Below are 15887 nucleotides of genomic sequence, written 5' to 3' on the forward strand. Positions count from 1 at the left end.
TGTGAAGAATTAGCAACTTTGTCAAACTCACATTTTAAAGCACTTGGTCTGCCTCCAGCGGAAGAAAAATCATCCACAGCCCAGGTCGTAATTGTTGCCATCATTCTTGTAGGTTATAAAAACATTTCAGACAGCAAGTGCAGTGTGTTTAAGATCAGAGGTTAATGTAATTGTGACAGTGGGCAATTTATTCAGGGTGGTGCTTGCTGTCAAACTTTGCCCAGTTTTTCAGTCAACAATCCAGCATCTACAGTAGGGGCTATAAATACGTATACCTCTTTATCAGGCTGGAAGCCTAAACATAAAATACATCTCAAACAAATGAAGCTAGAGTTGCACATGATGCGTTTAAAAATGGATAAAAAGTATTTTTAAATTGACAGGGGCCCAGTAAATTATTGCAGCTTAAAAGAATTAAGGTAGAAACATAGAAATCGCTTGAAAAATTTGGATTACATGCATTCCCAGACTTTAAAATGCAGCTATTTCAGATTTAATTCTCTCTTAAACTGGATATATAAGCAGCCGTATCACACGTTTGTCCGTCTGTGTGTAAATGCTCTTTTAGTACAAATCTGTAGAAAATGTGCTGATCCTTTCCAGTGCTCCTCTCATTTCTGCTTAATCTCTTTCCCCAAAGGTTACCCTAATATTGTGGCAACGTATGGCCGCGGATACACTGGATTCGCACCCAGCTACAGCTACCAGTTCCCTGGTGAGTTGAAGACTTTCTTAAAATATCCGTGCTGCAGCTGCTTTCTGTTGTGCACCCTCCAGCACATCCAGACATACATGCACAAAGAAAAACACACACTTTTGCATGCTCATACACACACACACACACACACACACGCACACACAAACTCATCAATATACGAGTCAGTCACCAGATAATCTGCAGGGTTATAAGTATGATACGTGTGCGGATTCTCGAAGCAGCTTTTGAAAGCTGACATATAGTGAAGTAAATTGCTTACTCCTTTTTATCCCACACTTGAACACTACCATGACCAAATGTCTCAAATGGGGAAACTTATTCGTCTTTTCCGCGGTCCAATGTATGCAAATTCCTCTGTGGAGAAGCAAGGAAATAAGCAGCCATTTTTTTTTTCTTGTAGGCTGATTTTAAAATACGGCCCTCATAATGGAAAATGAATGAAGTCATTTTCTGCATTAAAAGTGTTGACTTAGAGTGCTGGGCACTTTAATAGGGAGTCCAAATGGGAGACGTGCAGCAGTCTGGAGGTGAGCAGCTGTACCTGTCTGCTGCAAGAGCACCCGTGCCTTTGTGGGTGCCTCACTTAAGCAGGCGTCCCGTCAATTTCATGCTTTATTTAGAGACTTTGCACACACTTTGTTTGCCGTGGCAGACATCATTCCTTCCACTGATAAGACAGAATGGGAAAATATCTGACAGGCGCTCAGATCTGTGTAATATCGTTGTGAAATAGATTCAGAAATGGTAAAACAGGAGGTCCAGCTGTGACCACCTGCAGATCAGACATGTGCGAGATTCGTACTTGACCACAACATTATTTGAGAGAAGAAAGAGAATAGCACCTTTTCATCAATGTGGGAGCACATGAGTAGAATACAAATGAAGGTATTAATCATTACATCTCATAATGACATTTAAATTGGAGGAAACGAGCGTTTATACATCTTTCGTACTCTCTAAAATTATCCTAAAAAGTTGATGAACTTTTGGAGGAAGAAAAGAGATGGAAAGTGAAAGCAGCATCAGTATTTATTCCATGAAAGTAATTCTAGTCAAACATGGATTTTTAAAATGTTTACTCTTTAGGACAAATTAAGGGATATCACCTTCCCCGAGGCAGAACGTATGATGCTGTCCATGTTAAACTCAATTTAAAGCGTTTGATAAAGCTGTATGATTAAAACGGCCTCCTCTGGGCTCGCTCATCTCTTGACAGGGTAATTGGAAATTTTAATGTATGAATCAAACTCCTCGTCCAAATTAAATAACCTCAGGCCAAATATTGACTAGTGTCCTCGCTTACTGAGATGTGGGAAGCATCCTCAGTTTAAGATCAAAGCTTTTTTTCCTCTCCCTCTCACTGTACACAGCTTCACTATAAATAAATAGAGCTGGGACCAGGCAGGCCGAATCCAAGAGGCGTAAATTGTGGGCAGAATTTCAAGGCTTTTTTATTTAACACCCAGTAAACCTCAGTGGTCCACTGCCGACGGGAAAAAAGCCGTTAGGCAATTGTCGAGATAAAACAGTGATAAAACATTGATCAGTGATGAAGCAGTGATTTAAGAAAGAACTCTCAGTGAGACAAACAGAGAAGGTGACATCCCTGCTGCTGAAGCAGAACTTGAAGGAGACGTACATTCAGCCGGTTAGACTGTCTGTCAGTCAGGAGCTCTAAAACAATATCTGACGACTTAGCACGCTGGTCTTGGTGACACTCCCAATTAATTCAGACATTGATCACAAAGTGTGTTTGATATCGATCCCACACAATGTTTCTCTGTGTCTGTATTTGCGTGCCGTGAGTTGCTTACAGAATAAATTCCATCAATACTGTTTAATGCAATGAGAGATCCTCCCGTATCACTGATGTAAATCACATCTGTCTCGATCTGTCAGAAACTTGTCTGTGCGAGTGATCAAATAACAGAACATTTCCTGAAGGACAAACTCAGACAGTGGCATTCATTCGCAGTTAAATTATTAGTTTGTGTACAATTGCCTTTGGCAGGGAGGAGAAAAACTGCTGCTGACTGATGTTTTTCTGACACTAAGCCCCAGTTACTGAGGTTGATTTTTCAGACTCTTTATTATAAAATCTGGATATGAACACACATGCATGTCACAACTTTACACCAGCTTGAATTGAACATCACCATTACATTACAAATGGCAGAAATATTGAGAAGAAAGCCACACCTGGTATAAGGAAAGAAATGTCTTCTTTCATACTTAAGGAAGGTTTACAATTATGTATTACAACTTACATAGTATTACACATACACCATTCATTTCTTGATGATGGATTTAACTGAACTCTGGGGTATATTCAGTGCCTTGGAATTTTTTTGTATCCACCCCCTGACTTCTGCTTTTCAATAACCTTGCCTTAGAGTTGCTTGGAGCGTTCCAGACACAGGTGTTTTTATACTACAATTGCTTCACATTCACTGCACTCTTGTGATCCCCAATTCACTAATTGTGAGACTAATAGCACGAATTGGCTGGGCCTCTGTTGTGTTAGGTCAGTCACTTTAAAGGTGGTGAAAGTCTATGCAGTCACTTATTTAACCTTACATATTTTTATTAATTTGACATAACCTTAGTAGAAATCTGTTTTCACTTTAACACTGAAGAGAGTCGTTTGTCAAAAAGCCAAACAGTAGAAACCATGATTGATTTCTGAAATCAATAAAAGAGTAAGAGTGGGTGGATACTTTTTATAGGCGCTGTAGTCAGTCACATCTAGGGTAGGTCAATATGTGGTCAAAGGCTGGAGCGTCATGAGGGTTATCCCTTACTAAGGTACAGATTGGCATTTAAGCAAAATGCAAATTCTGTAAACAACTTTAGCAAAAGCTGGCAATACAGGAAATCTGTCTGCAATGCATTTATTAGATTGTTGTTTGAATTGATTAGTAGAAATTCATTAGAGAGCCACTAGTTAATTGAGATTAATTTTTGGAACCATTTATAATAAAAATGAATTAAAAAAAAAACAAATAATAAGTACCCTTGCATAGTGAACATAAAAACATTTCTGTAGTGTTAAATATATGATCTACAATAATGTTAAAGGAGAGGAAGTGTGGAACATTCAAACATCTGTGCACATAGTCATACATAAGATTGCTTGGTTTCTCCTCAAAGTATACACAGATGTCTATCCACTCTAACTTTGTGTGACAGGAAGTACCACTTAAGAAACCTCAGCCCGTTGCCAAGAGTTAGCTTGCCACTCTAGGACAACTTGTTCTCCACAGACAAACAATTAAAATAATTGGAGGGGGTGTCCAGATGGTCCAGCACTTTCTGATTTGAATGAACCACTACCTAACTTCCTGCCACTAGTTTGGCTCAAAACACATCATTACTTTCTACATACATGAAAATGGTGTATTGATGGGAACAATCCATCTGGGTGAAAAATGATGCCGGGCCTGCTGTCTAGGTGAAGACAAACCATCGGAATGAATGACCATAGATGTCATAACCTCTCATCACATACCACATCTGTGGATTTTAACTTTGTTGGATCTTGTTAGGACATGTTTGAAGAATCTGTTAACAGGCAGCAGACTCCTACTATCACAGGGCGATCACTGCCTTAAAGTCAGTAGGAACACAACACTGGTCCCACTTTTGACCAGTTTACTCCTCTCTAGTTTAGCCCAAAGCCACAGTGCTCTTCTTTTATGCTCCTCCTCCCTTTGAGAATGAAGAGCATTCAGTAAATTGTGATCTTCTAATTGTTTGATGAACAAAGCGCTATGCAGTGATATCTAATTGCCTTGCTACCAGCATGCTAGCACATTCTCAGGGCTTGTTTCACCCAGATGAAGGCGTGTGCACACTAGAAAGTGGTAAGTGATTGTGTGTGACTTTATGATTGTCTCATTAATGGAGACAGACAAACATTACATCCCTGATTTTATAAATCAGCAAGTGAAGAGGAAAACAACCAGGCTGATTTAAACAATGCACATTCTACAACACTGAAAAATTCAAACAGGGAATTAAGAAAGATGTTTGTGGAAAATGGTACATCATGCTGGCACACAATTCTCTATAATTAGAGCAAAATTAAATGATAAGAAGACATTTTGTGGTCAGGGAGAGAAAAAAAACCTCTTTGTTTCCTCAGTTGGAAAACTTAACTTCAGGCAGAATTTTGTCAAATTTGAGAATTGGGAAATTGGCAACAGGAGCGACATTAATGAGGCCCTTGGATATTCAGTTACTTTCCTTTTGCAGCGGGAAATCGTTTAACTTTGCTGTTTCACTTCAACTAAAATAAATAAATAAGCATTCATGCTCATGGAGTTACACATTTACAGCTGTTTTGTATCTTAATTAGCTGTTTCAACTGCAGTCATACTGAAAATAAGGAAAATTTAGTTTTTCCTTACCTTTATATCTTTAGAGGGTGTTTTAAGGGCTAAGGTTTAGCGTCTGAAATATTTATTGAAACATCATATCCATACTGGTATTGACTAAATTGAAACTGTAAATAAAAGCAGATTGGCATATAAGCATTTCAGATTTCTTCAAAAATCCAATATCGTTCATCCCTAGTTGTAACTTAACAGTTGCATGATGTATTTCACACTTCTGGAGTACAAGGAGCAGAAACTTTAGTCTCTAATGATATGATGTAGGGGTTACACGACTTCAGAATTTTTGAAGTCGACTTTGATGTGATAAAAGTTGCCTGGACTTTGACTAGTCACTGATTAAATCATGAATGAATCTACAGGAGAAGCTGATAGTTTAAAATAACCAATTAGATTGCAAATCATAATCCATATACTCCTAACAACAGGCAGCTTACAAGCATTTTTGGTGTAAATACAAACAACAAAAGTTAATATGGTGTATAACATAGAATTTCCCCCCCCAAAATACCCTGATGGACTGTCACTAGATTTCTAGAGTGGCACATTATCTGCCTTACCTGCCATCATCTTGGTGTTCATTGTTTCATTTTATGTTAATTTTGCCTTTGTTTAACCAATTTTGACCTAAGGCCACCTACACAATGCCCTCTAAAAACCCAAGTATTGCTCTTATCACACAGACAACACAGATATTTATAGTTCTGAGACTTGGTCAGTCTTGTGTATTAAAATGATGGGATGCTCCCAGGTAACTTACTTGTGTTTGAACTTGTATTGACCACAAGTTTTCTTTTATCAGCATTTTAGACCAAGTTAAGTTTTTGCAGACAAGGCTGAGAAACACTTAAAGCAGATTGAAATATCAAAGGCATGCAAGATCTATTAACAACAGAAAAACTAATAATAATGGTGTCAGAGGTATTTGACAAGTTATCACACAGATTGTTGACATAGAGAATAAAATAGGTCCTAATACTGAATCTTGAGGCATGCCTTTAGGACCTCCAGAAAAGAAGGGACAGATCCATTTATCTGAACACATGGCCAATCAGAGTGCAGTTAAACCATGATGCTGCTTGGGTTGACATACCAATGTTACGAAGCACATTTATCAGTAAACTGTAGTCTCTGGTGTCACTTTGAGCGAAAAGAGTCATCACACAGCAGTAAAGCTGACTGGTCCACTAGTCTATGCAGCCCCTATTATTATGTGACAGTAAAACAGGATAAAACAGGAAAAAAGCATAACTGCTTCAAACAATACACATTCTGCAACATAGAAAACCATGAAGAGCTTTGTTAACTGTTTCTGAAGATGCATACACATCCTACTTGTACAATATTCAGTTTGGAAAGACTAAATGAAGCTCCTTGTAATTTCAACAGTGACAGCCGGCTGATCTCAATCTTCGACTCCCAGCTCCCACAGCTCTTTCTCTCAACACGGCGGTTTATCTAAATATGATGTACTTCTCACTTATCTCTGCTTGGATTAATGCTGATGCACCATGCTGCTGCTGCTGCTGGCAAAGCTTAACATCCTCCACCCCAGCCTCCTCCTTTATAGCATAGAGCTGTTGCACCCTCATATTTAGATTCATGCTACTATAAATTAACTGCATTTGAACTAATATTATTGTTTTTCAGTACACATTGTCATTAATGATCCCCTCCATATGGGGACTTTCTAGCCCTGCGCTCCCTGGGAAGTCAAAACATGCTGCTTGACTTACCCAGGCAGCTTCTTTTGAGCAGAACCTTCTCCGCCAAGAAAACTGTTGATCCATTTTGCAATAAAATAAAATAATTAATTTACAACCTTTACAGAATTTGAAACCGTTACATCTTAAACTTTCCTGGAATGAAAGTACATTTTTCACAATAGTGTAGAGCTCATCTTTGTTCATGTAAAGCTCATGTAAGGATCTTTAAAATTGTGTTGTTGTGTTGATCAGCTCCATTTTTTCTCTGTTCCATAACCAGCCAAAAACCCACACAGGAGCTGTTTATTCCTTGTGTAGCTCCCAGAGAATGCATTCATTCAAATAGCCAGAAGAGGATTGAAGTGTTTAATAAACTGGCCTCATCTGATTTTTGCTCGCTTTTTAGATTCCAGGGTTTGCTTGTATACACTCCTGTAATCATGCTTTTGTCTACCATGTCTACTTCTGACTTATGCTGATCAAAATTAAGAGCCTGTCAAAGATGCTCTAGAATAAGTATTTTTGTTGTTTTCCATGCAGTAGACAAATCTCCCCTTTTTCAACAGCTTTACATTTTTCTTCACATTTCCTGTGAGAAGTGTCTTCTTTGATTTGTACCACAGATATGTACGTTTACTTGGGCAGTCATCTCTGTCTGATCCCATTGTGTCAAAAAATGTCAGAAAATGTTTCCAGATTATGTTTTTTCCACATGCAGTGGTACTGTCGTTGTTGAATAAAAGCAGAGAGGACTGTAATGTATGCATGTAAATGTGACATGTGAGAGGTGAGGTTGTCAAGCTCTGTGAATGTAAACATTCTCACTGTTTCAGATGAACAATGCTGGACTTAAGCTGAGGCTGTCTCTGCCTTTACCTTCAAGTAACAGTTAAAACTCCAGCAGTTTAGATGCTGTCAGTATGCGATTGGAAAAAATAATGAGTGGTGGCTAGTGTTCTATATTTATTCTTAGTTCCTCAAGCAGAACATTCAGTCTGCTTTAAATGAGTCAGTCTAACACAAGAGAACAAAACTAGAGTTCGGAGATTAATAAAGAGTTTTTTTTCCCATGGCAGTATTATTCAGACTGATTGGCATGTTTGCACATATTTCGGGTTAACTTAATGAATAAAGTAAGATAGTTAACAATATTCTTGCCTCATTTTGCTCTAGCAGGGAGTGTTGATGGTAAATGTAGTTAATTGAAGCAATAGGTTCCTGATGGTGTGCTAAACAAATGGAGAGAGCTATAAATCTGTTGCCTCCTTGCTATCAGAACCTGTTTCTGATTAGACTTGAAGTCTGTTGTTGATGTCAGTTCCTTCTGTCTAAATATTTGCTAGACTGGGAAAACAGGTCCGCACCAGTGTCTTTTTGCACAATGGGCCTGCTCTGGTGTGGAGTCATACGATGTCTTTGTAACAATGTTTGACCAGAACAGGTCCAGAAAAATGGAAAACAAGTTAATTTTTGGCCCAAATCTGATGCAAATCTGGTCAAGCCTGTGCTTGCTTTGAGTCAGATCTGGGCTAAATAGTGCCAGCTTTGAGATGGATGTAGGCCAGCTTTGAGACAAATTTAGGACAAATTGTGCCAGCTTTGAGCCGTATATGGGCAAGATGTCTTTGCTGTATCTCTGATGGTTAAGACATTCAGCCCAGATCCAGCTCAAAACTGGTACAGCCTGGGCCAGCTCTGAGTTGGCTCTAGGCCATATTGAGCTGGCTTTTAGCCACATCTGGGCCAAATTTTGTCAGCTTTGAGTGAGATCTGGGCCAAATTGTGTTGGTTTTGAGCCAGATCTGGGCTGAATTGTGCCCACCTTGAACCAGATTCGGGATGAATGTGTTGGTTGGATGTTATCTAAATTCCAGTCTTATTTGGTGCAAGGGTAACCTGACACACCAGATGGATTTTCTTTCACGCACCAATCTGGAAAACCTCCCATAGACAGTGTTTGGGAAAGGGCTGAGCCTTTGAAAAAAAACTTTGAGGGTGATTGGATGAATGTTCTGTCTGTCACATCTTTACGAGCCATTTAGAGCAACAAAACACGTGAAGCCATAGGTGAATGCTGCTACCGAAGAATAAACTCCATAGAGAACTGCATTTCTTTGGTCCTGTCACTTTCTTACAGGGCCCAATCTGTTCAGATGGGAGCTTGCAAGATGGATTTGCCAGGGAAAAACACGGAAACTGGCGAATCCATCTGCTTTGCAATGTTAGCACAAGGCCATACTAAAATTTTTATAGTGTGTAAACTGGAAGATAATTCTCCATAGGGCCAAATCTTTGGGTGAAAGTTCAGATTCCAACTGTAATGAGCCTTTCAAAGTCAAAATACACAATCTATCAGCGCAACATGATGCCTGAAGTAGTTTGCCTTTCAATCCAGTAGAGGGCGCTCTCAGTACCTCACCTCAGTAAATAAAGACAGTTGATAAAATTACACAAAGATTGAGGTTGTTGATGGTAGAGCAACAAGGGAACAGCAATAATACCTGAACACTGCAAACTATGCAAACATACATAAAAGAGACTCTTCTGTCTGGTGACAGCGAACGGCTGTTTTGGATAGATATAGGATGCACTCGAAGTCAGCCGCTCTCCAAGCTGACTCATAAACATTTGTGCAAACCGGAAACCTCTGTGTGCTCTGGCAGGGCAGATCTTGTCTGCTTGTCTTTCTAGCATATATTCTCTATAAAAATAAACCGGGATCATTCGAGATGCCATCAGGGTGTTAGTAAATGCTTGAACAGTATTTTACTGCTGTTTAAATCCAAGGCTTTTGAAAATCACTCCTGTTGAAATTTGAAAATTTGTCAATTTGAACACAGGAAAAGGTTTTTCATTTAGACTCTTTTAGGACTGTTATTTTTGTTATGTTGAGCTCCTGTTGAGTGTAGCTCAATGAAAGATAAAAAATGAATGAGGCCTACATTTTGAGGTGAATGGCGCACGCGGTGGGGTAGGGGTTTTGAGTATATTCAAACATTATCTTGTAATGTTTGGAACTTCTTCAAAGTTGCTTTTCTGAAAAACTGACAGTCCTTACCCTCAGGTTTAATTTGATTTCACAAGCTTTGAGCATAACAAAGTTAAAGCGTATCATTGCAAAACAGTGGTTTGTGCTATGGCTCAACAAAAAAAGTCAGCTCTAAATGAGGTTAATAATTTAAACCCTGGTAGTTTTTGTTTTTTGTGAAATGATTTTGTTCTGTGTGCAAAGTGAAACAATGCAAGCATCCAGAATAAAACTAGGATGTTAAGAAACTCTGTGGTAATAATTCCTTGCTCTGTTTAAGAGCACTTGTTAAAAACTAAAATTTTCATAGGGGGGACTGATAATTTCATCCTCATCAGAAATATATTAAATATATTAAGAATGTATTTTAAAGTGACACTAAGGGGCTGATAGATTTAGCATTTCAATTGCAGTGATTTTAACCAAAGGACAAGGTCTGATTTACTGAACAATTTTCAGTTAAATGGACACTTTCATTGATCATAGATTTTAAAATGTTAAATAAAGATAAGAGATCTACAGTCACTTTTTGGTGGCGGCTCTAACAACCATGCTCCAAAGATATATATATTTTTTAATAAAGATAAAAGTCACATTATCATTTAAATCTTTTAAATAAATGACAGTTTAAAAAAACATTAAATTCATGACCTATCTTTAGTTTTGAGTACTCAGCCTTTGAGTTTTACATTACTGAAATATAAAATGAATAAAAGAACAAAGATTTTTTTTCCACTATTAGTGCTACCATTTCACTTTAAACCCTCAGACTTCTCTGTGAGTACTCTGAATCTGTAGAGAAACTCACCTAGACTGTACTCGTGCTGGAGTCTGTGGGGTATAAGTTGAAAAGATGTTTGCTGTTTAAACTGCTCCTGTTCTGTAACTGTCATCGACTGCATTTATATGCGTTACAGTGAGGTGACACAATTGGCAGGTGTCCTGTATATCACTGTCAGATATCTGTAAAGGGATGTCAGGCTGCTACATATCTGTGAATGTTGGTATCAGTATCTCTGAAGTAGGTAGTTGGTATGTCAGTCATGTAGCTACAGTTTATTTTCAGGTATTAAACCCACACACAGCTGCCTGTAAACATCCAGCTGTAGGATCATTGTGCGGCTCAGTGAGGGCTTGTTGCCGCTTTCACATTAAACCAATTTAACCTGACAGAGCTGTATTCTTCAGACAGAAATATAACCACACATTACTGCTCTCATCCAACCACAAATTAAATAGTAAATAATGCCTTTGAATTTGATATTCCTCTCAGAATAAAAAGCATGCTATTGAGAATTGTCTCCATTAGCCCAAGGAAAACATGAAAGTAAAATAAGAAATGTTTCACACTGCTCTGCTCATGCTGGTTGGCAGCTAGGGCAAGTATCAAAGTATGAAAGAAACAGCACACATCAGCATAAGAGAACTTGACTCAGATTATCAGACTTCAGAGCGAACATTTATCAAACCCCAAAGTGCAAACTAAAAACTAAAAGTGTCTTTGATTTAAAAAGAGGCACAAAGGACCTAACTTTGAGTCTTTCAGACTTTAAAGACTGCACTATTCCTGTGATACTGCTGTTCAAAGAAGAGATTTTATAGTTTAAAAAAGGAAATGTTTCAGTTAAGTTTAAATTGAGATCTTTGGCTCTTTCTCCAGCGTTAGGAAGGAGAAATGTACCCACCAAATGTATGAGTTTCTACTCTAAATACTCACTTAGAGGTCGTTGAGTCTTTCAAACCAAAAGTGTCCCTCAGTGCATCGTCTCTCTTCCACCACAATCTGACCGGGTACAGCAGTTTACAGGACTGATCTCCATCCAGATATGACCAAACAGTGGTATATCTAAAGTTGAATCAGTTCTTATATCTTGAAGTATTTTCCACATGACTAACAGTTGGACAGGAGCAGTTTACATGAAAAAAAGTTTTAAATGCATCTGAGCTTCTGAGTGAAACAAGCCGAAGGAACCGCTGTCCCATCAGTGTGCACAAAGAGCTGACATAAAACAAACCAAGGAGGAGTTTCACTTCCCTATTTTTGTAGAAATTCATTACTCAGGGATGTATTTAGTTAACCTTGCAAAGCCAGTGGATTGGACAGATTCCATGTCTGTCTTCTTGCACATCCATCTTGCAAAGCTTCAATCTAAAACAGTTGTTCCAGGTCTGAGAATGGGCCCATCCAAACAATGTCAACAATGTCAGCTGCAGGTGGAGTTTAGTAGCAGCAATGGCTGCCAGTGTAGTGATTGGCTTTTATAGTATAATGACAGTTTTATCATAACTGGTACACATGTCTTTATCAAAAAAGAGCAAATAACCACACTGAAAGCTTCTCCTAGCAGAATTTTTTTTTAAATAATATAATAAATAACTGTTTTTTTCATAGTTACTCAACCAAAAGAAGTCAGTATTAATCAAACACAAGACATTTTCCTAAAAAGTAAATCCCTTAAATCATTGTAAATTGGACAGTCAGAAAATTTATCACATTCTCAGATTGCCCAAAGTCACATGACAAACAGACTCCGTCCTCCTCTAGAGTAGCATTAAACCTGCCAGTTTCTGTGGCTACAGCTTAAGTTCCTGAGTGCAACTTTGCACATGAAGACCCATGTCTTCTGGTGAGATTATAGGACTCAACAATGGACCTATTCTTCAGAAGACAATTCTTTGGTAGTTTTGGTTTACACCATGTATCAACAGAACATGTCTATACATGACAACATATCACTCTTAATGGGATATTTCAGTATTTTTTAATGTTGGGCCATATGAAGTACCTAGAAGTAGAGGTGGAATTAGCCTCAAGTGCTTTTAGTGAGCATTGCTCCTTTAAGAAAGACTCGCTGGTTGTACCAGCCAGGAAGCTAGGCTATACAACAGAACAGAGGGGTACAGTTCAGTGAGTTTTTGGTACAAATGGGCCGCAAAACAATGTTGGCTCGAACATACACACTGTTGAAAACGTTTGAAGAATTTTATGTTTAACCCAGAAAGCCTCTGGGTTTTTGTTGCTTTTATTGCAATGCAGGCTTTGGCTACCGGTGACGTGCTTTTGCATTGTTAAATAGTGACAAATTCACAGAGTCTTTCTGAGTGAAAAAATAAATGCTTCAAAACATTTCGACAGTGCGTATGTTTTCAGCCAAAGTTGTATTGTGGCCCATTTTTACCAAAAGCTCGCAAGAGAAACTGTACTAATCTGTTACACTGTAGAGCCTAGCTTCCCAGCCAGTACAGCCAGTGGATCCTTCTTTAAGGTGCAGTGCTCACCAAAATCACTGGAGGGCCACATACAGAAATACTTACGGATGTTTGGACCACTTTATTATCCACAAGGCGAGGTATATGACATTGATTAGGTCAGACGCAGAGTAAAGGAGGAGCTGGGGAGGAGGATTTTATGGCTAACAATGCAAATAGACAATGATTTCCAGGTTTTAAGGGATGTCAATCAGATTTCAGGGAAGTTGTCTAAATTTAGTCACAAAAAACACATTAATATCTTCTTCTCATCAAGATGTTTGATTACAGAACTAGCATGGTAGCACTATCTTGGGCTGAAACTATGAAGTACAGTAGAGTCAAGCAAAAGCTTCATGTTCAAATGTTGGCCATATTTTATTTTACTTCTCAAATATGCTGTAGGCCAATCAAAATTGGATCGTGGGCCTCATTTGGAAACCCTTGACTTACAGGCCCCTCATACAACCCAACATCAAAAATACTGAAATATCACTTCAACGTCCTGAATGTCATAAAGTAACATATATTGAAAAATTAATGACAATGTATTTGCATTAAACACAGGTTTCAACTCACTGGCAAAGGGAGGACGATGAAAAGTGTCCCAATTGAAGATCCTTTTTAGAGTCTTTGATCAGACGTCTTTACAAGCGTGTGGAAAAACCGCAAACTTTTACATTTGTGTCTGGTGTTTGGGGGATACAAATATGCATATAAAATCATTATCTTAAGCACATTTTACTAAGCTTTTAATGTCAAACAATAATTTAAAGCATTTTAGTGCACAGCAGACTGGAGTGGATGCTGAAATAAGCAGCTCTTTAGAAGAAAAAGGGAATGTGTTGTGAATCGGGATCAGATCATGTTCCCAAGAATCCAGTCAAATCAACTAAAAGATTCACATCCCTAACAATTATAATGCCCAGAACACATCAAAGCAACAGTTTAACATTTTTATAGATGCATACATATAATATAATATGATGCTATTTTTAAAACTCAAATTGCAGCTGTCATAGTCAGTAGAAAAGGAGAAAAATAAGGAACTTGCATGGCATAAGCAACCTCACTTTATACTTTAATTATACAATATGATTTATTTTTATCCAACATTGGAATTAGCATTAGCTAGCTGATGAATATGCTTTTGTATTCTTTAACCAGCAGTGCCTGGGGGATCATTAGAGGAGATGTGCTGCATCTAAAGCAAAGAGTGGCTAGTTAAGATGCTGGCTGTGATGAAGGCATTTGTTTCAAGAAATACTTTTCTAGATCACAGCTGAACTGTACATTTAGCTGTCATCTTCCTTAAGGATAGCCAGAGGCTATACTCTGTATGTAGTGGGAGATACTTTAGTGTACTCCGAATGTTAATATGCAAATCGCTTAAAAGGAAATAATTTTTAGCTATAATTGCAAGTTAAGCTTGTGCACCACGGCACAGTATATTTGCTTCTGCAGTACTAGCACACAAAGAAGAAGAAATACAAAGAGTTATGAGAATGGTAGCTCACTCTATTGTGTGTATGATGTATGCATGAATAGGAATGTCGTCTGTATGAGGGAAAATTCAATTAAAAAAAGAAAATGATGTATGCATATGTGCATTATGCATGTGCAAAGCTGTAGATGTGAACATGAAAAGCAGGGATACACCCCTCACATATTCATATTGTACTTTCTATTGTTGCAGTCTTGTATCAGTCCGTCTTATTAAACTCACATGAATGCACACTCACACACACAGTAGCTGCATTTATACGTAGACTGAGATTCAGCAGCTAGTGCATGAAGGAAAAAGGAGGCAGAGGTGGAAGGGAGTGAACCAGGAGCTCCTCTCTGTCTCCCGTCTTCCTGTGCGTCTCACTGCCTCCACCGCCGCCGTGCCCTCAGAGCCTCCCTCGGCATAAATGACCATTATGGCTCCATTAGGGCTGCTACTAGGAGGTCATTATGCTGCAGTGAAGAAAAAAAACAGGGATGAAGATGTTACTGGGGTCCCATCAGGGGAGAGACACAGACTGAGTGAGAGAAAGATATAACACTCAGTCATCCAGCTCCTCCAGATGTCATGACAGACAAACAGCGACTCAAGGCCCCGTGAGTCAGCCTCTTAAGTGGTGAAAGAACGGAGGGAACGGGTGATTAAGAAGGGGAGAGGGCAACAGTAAGTGTAGCGAGGGTGCATTGAGGACGGAGGGGTGGGTAATTTTGGGTTACCAGTTCCTTTAACATCGAAGAGATAAACTATCCTCACTGTTCTTTGAAAAATAGCACCATGTGTTTCTTTTCTCTCAACACATTTTAGCAGTGTTTGTGTTGTGTCGTAGTTGTTTTTTCATCTTGTCTTGTTGCCATATCCTTTCCTTGTCACACGCTTCACCTGTGTTAGATCTGTTTTCCTGACAAACATGATATGTGGGATAGCACTACAGTAGCCTCCAACTCCTCCATCCAACTGACCGAGCGTGCCTGAGACACAACGGTACACTCCATCATGTCTAAGCGTCAGAAAATGACATTTCAGAAGCCTAAAATCAGTGTGGAGTGGGTTTCTCTTTCTGCGTGGATGTAAACAGGACTCAGCCCAGCAGGTGGTTCTGGTTTCACAGCTTGTCTGAATAGTGAATATGAAAACCTGCGGGGTGGCCGTGTTGTCAATAAGACCATCCTGTACACAGAACATGAGGGCTGCATCATGTTTATTTATGTATGATTTAAAGGAATGTGAAAGAAACAAGTAACACGTGTTCAGCTTTTGAGGAGCATAAAAAACATAAAGAAGATGT

General features: G+C 38.7%; 1 protein-coding gene across 12 annotated transcripts in view; it reads left to right on the forward strand.

Moving 5' to 3' along the window:
* Window positions 1-15887, forward strand: part of LOC121518815 (RNA-binding protein Musashi homolog 2) — a 479548-nt gene that overhangs the window by 379026 nt on the left and 84635 nt on the right. For all 12 annotated transcript variants that reach the window (XM_041801448.1, XM_041801443.1, XM_041801444.1 and 9 more), the window contains one exon: window positions 641-715. In XM_041801448.1, coding sequence (XP_041657382.1) covers window positions 641-715 — 75 coding nt within the window. The remainder of the gene's footprint in view (window positions 1-640; window positions 716-15887) is intronic.

The sequence above is a fragment of the Cheilinus undulatus genome, linkage group 12 (genome assembly GCF_018320785.1).
Source record: "Cheilinus undulatus linkage group 12, ASM1832078v1, whole genome shotgun sequence".
In the NCBI taxonomy this organism is placed as follows: Eukaryota; Metazoa; Chordata; class Actinopteri; order Labriformes; family Labridae; genus Cheilinus; species Cheilinus undulatus.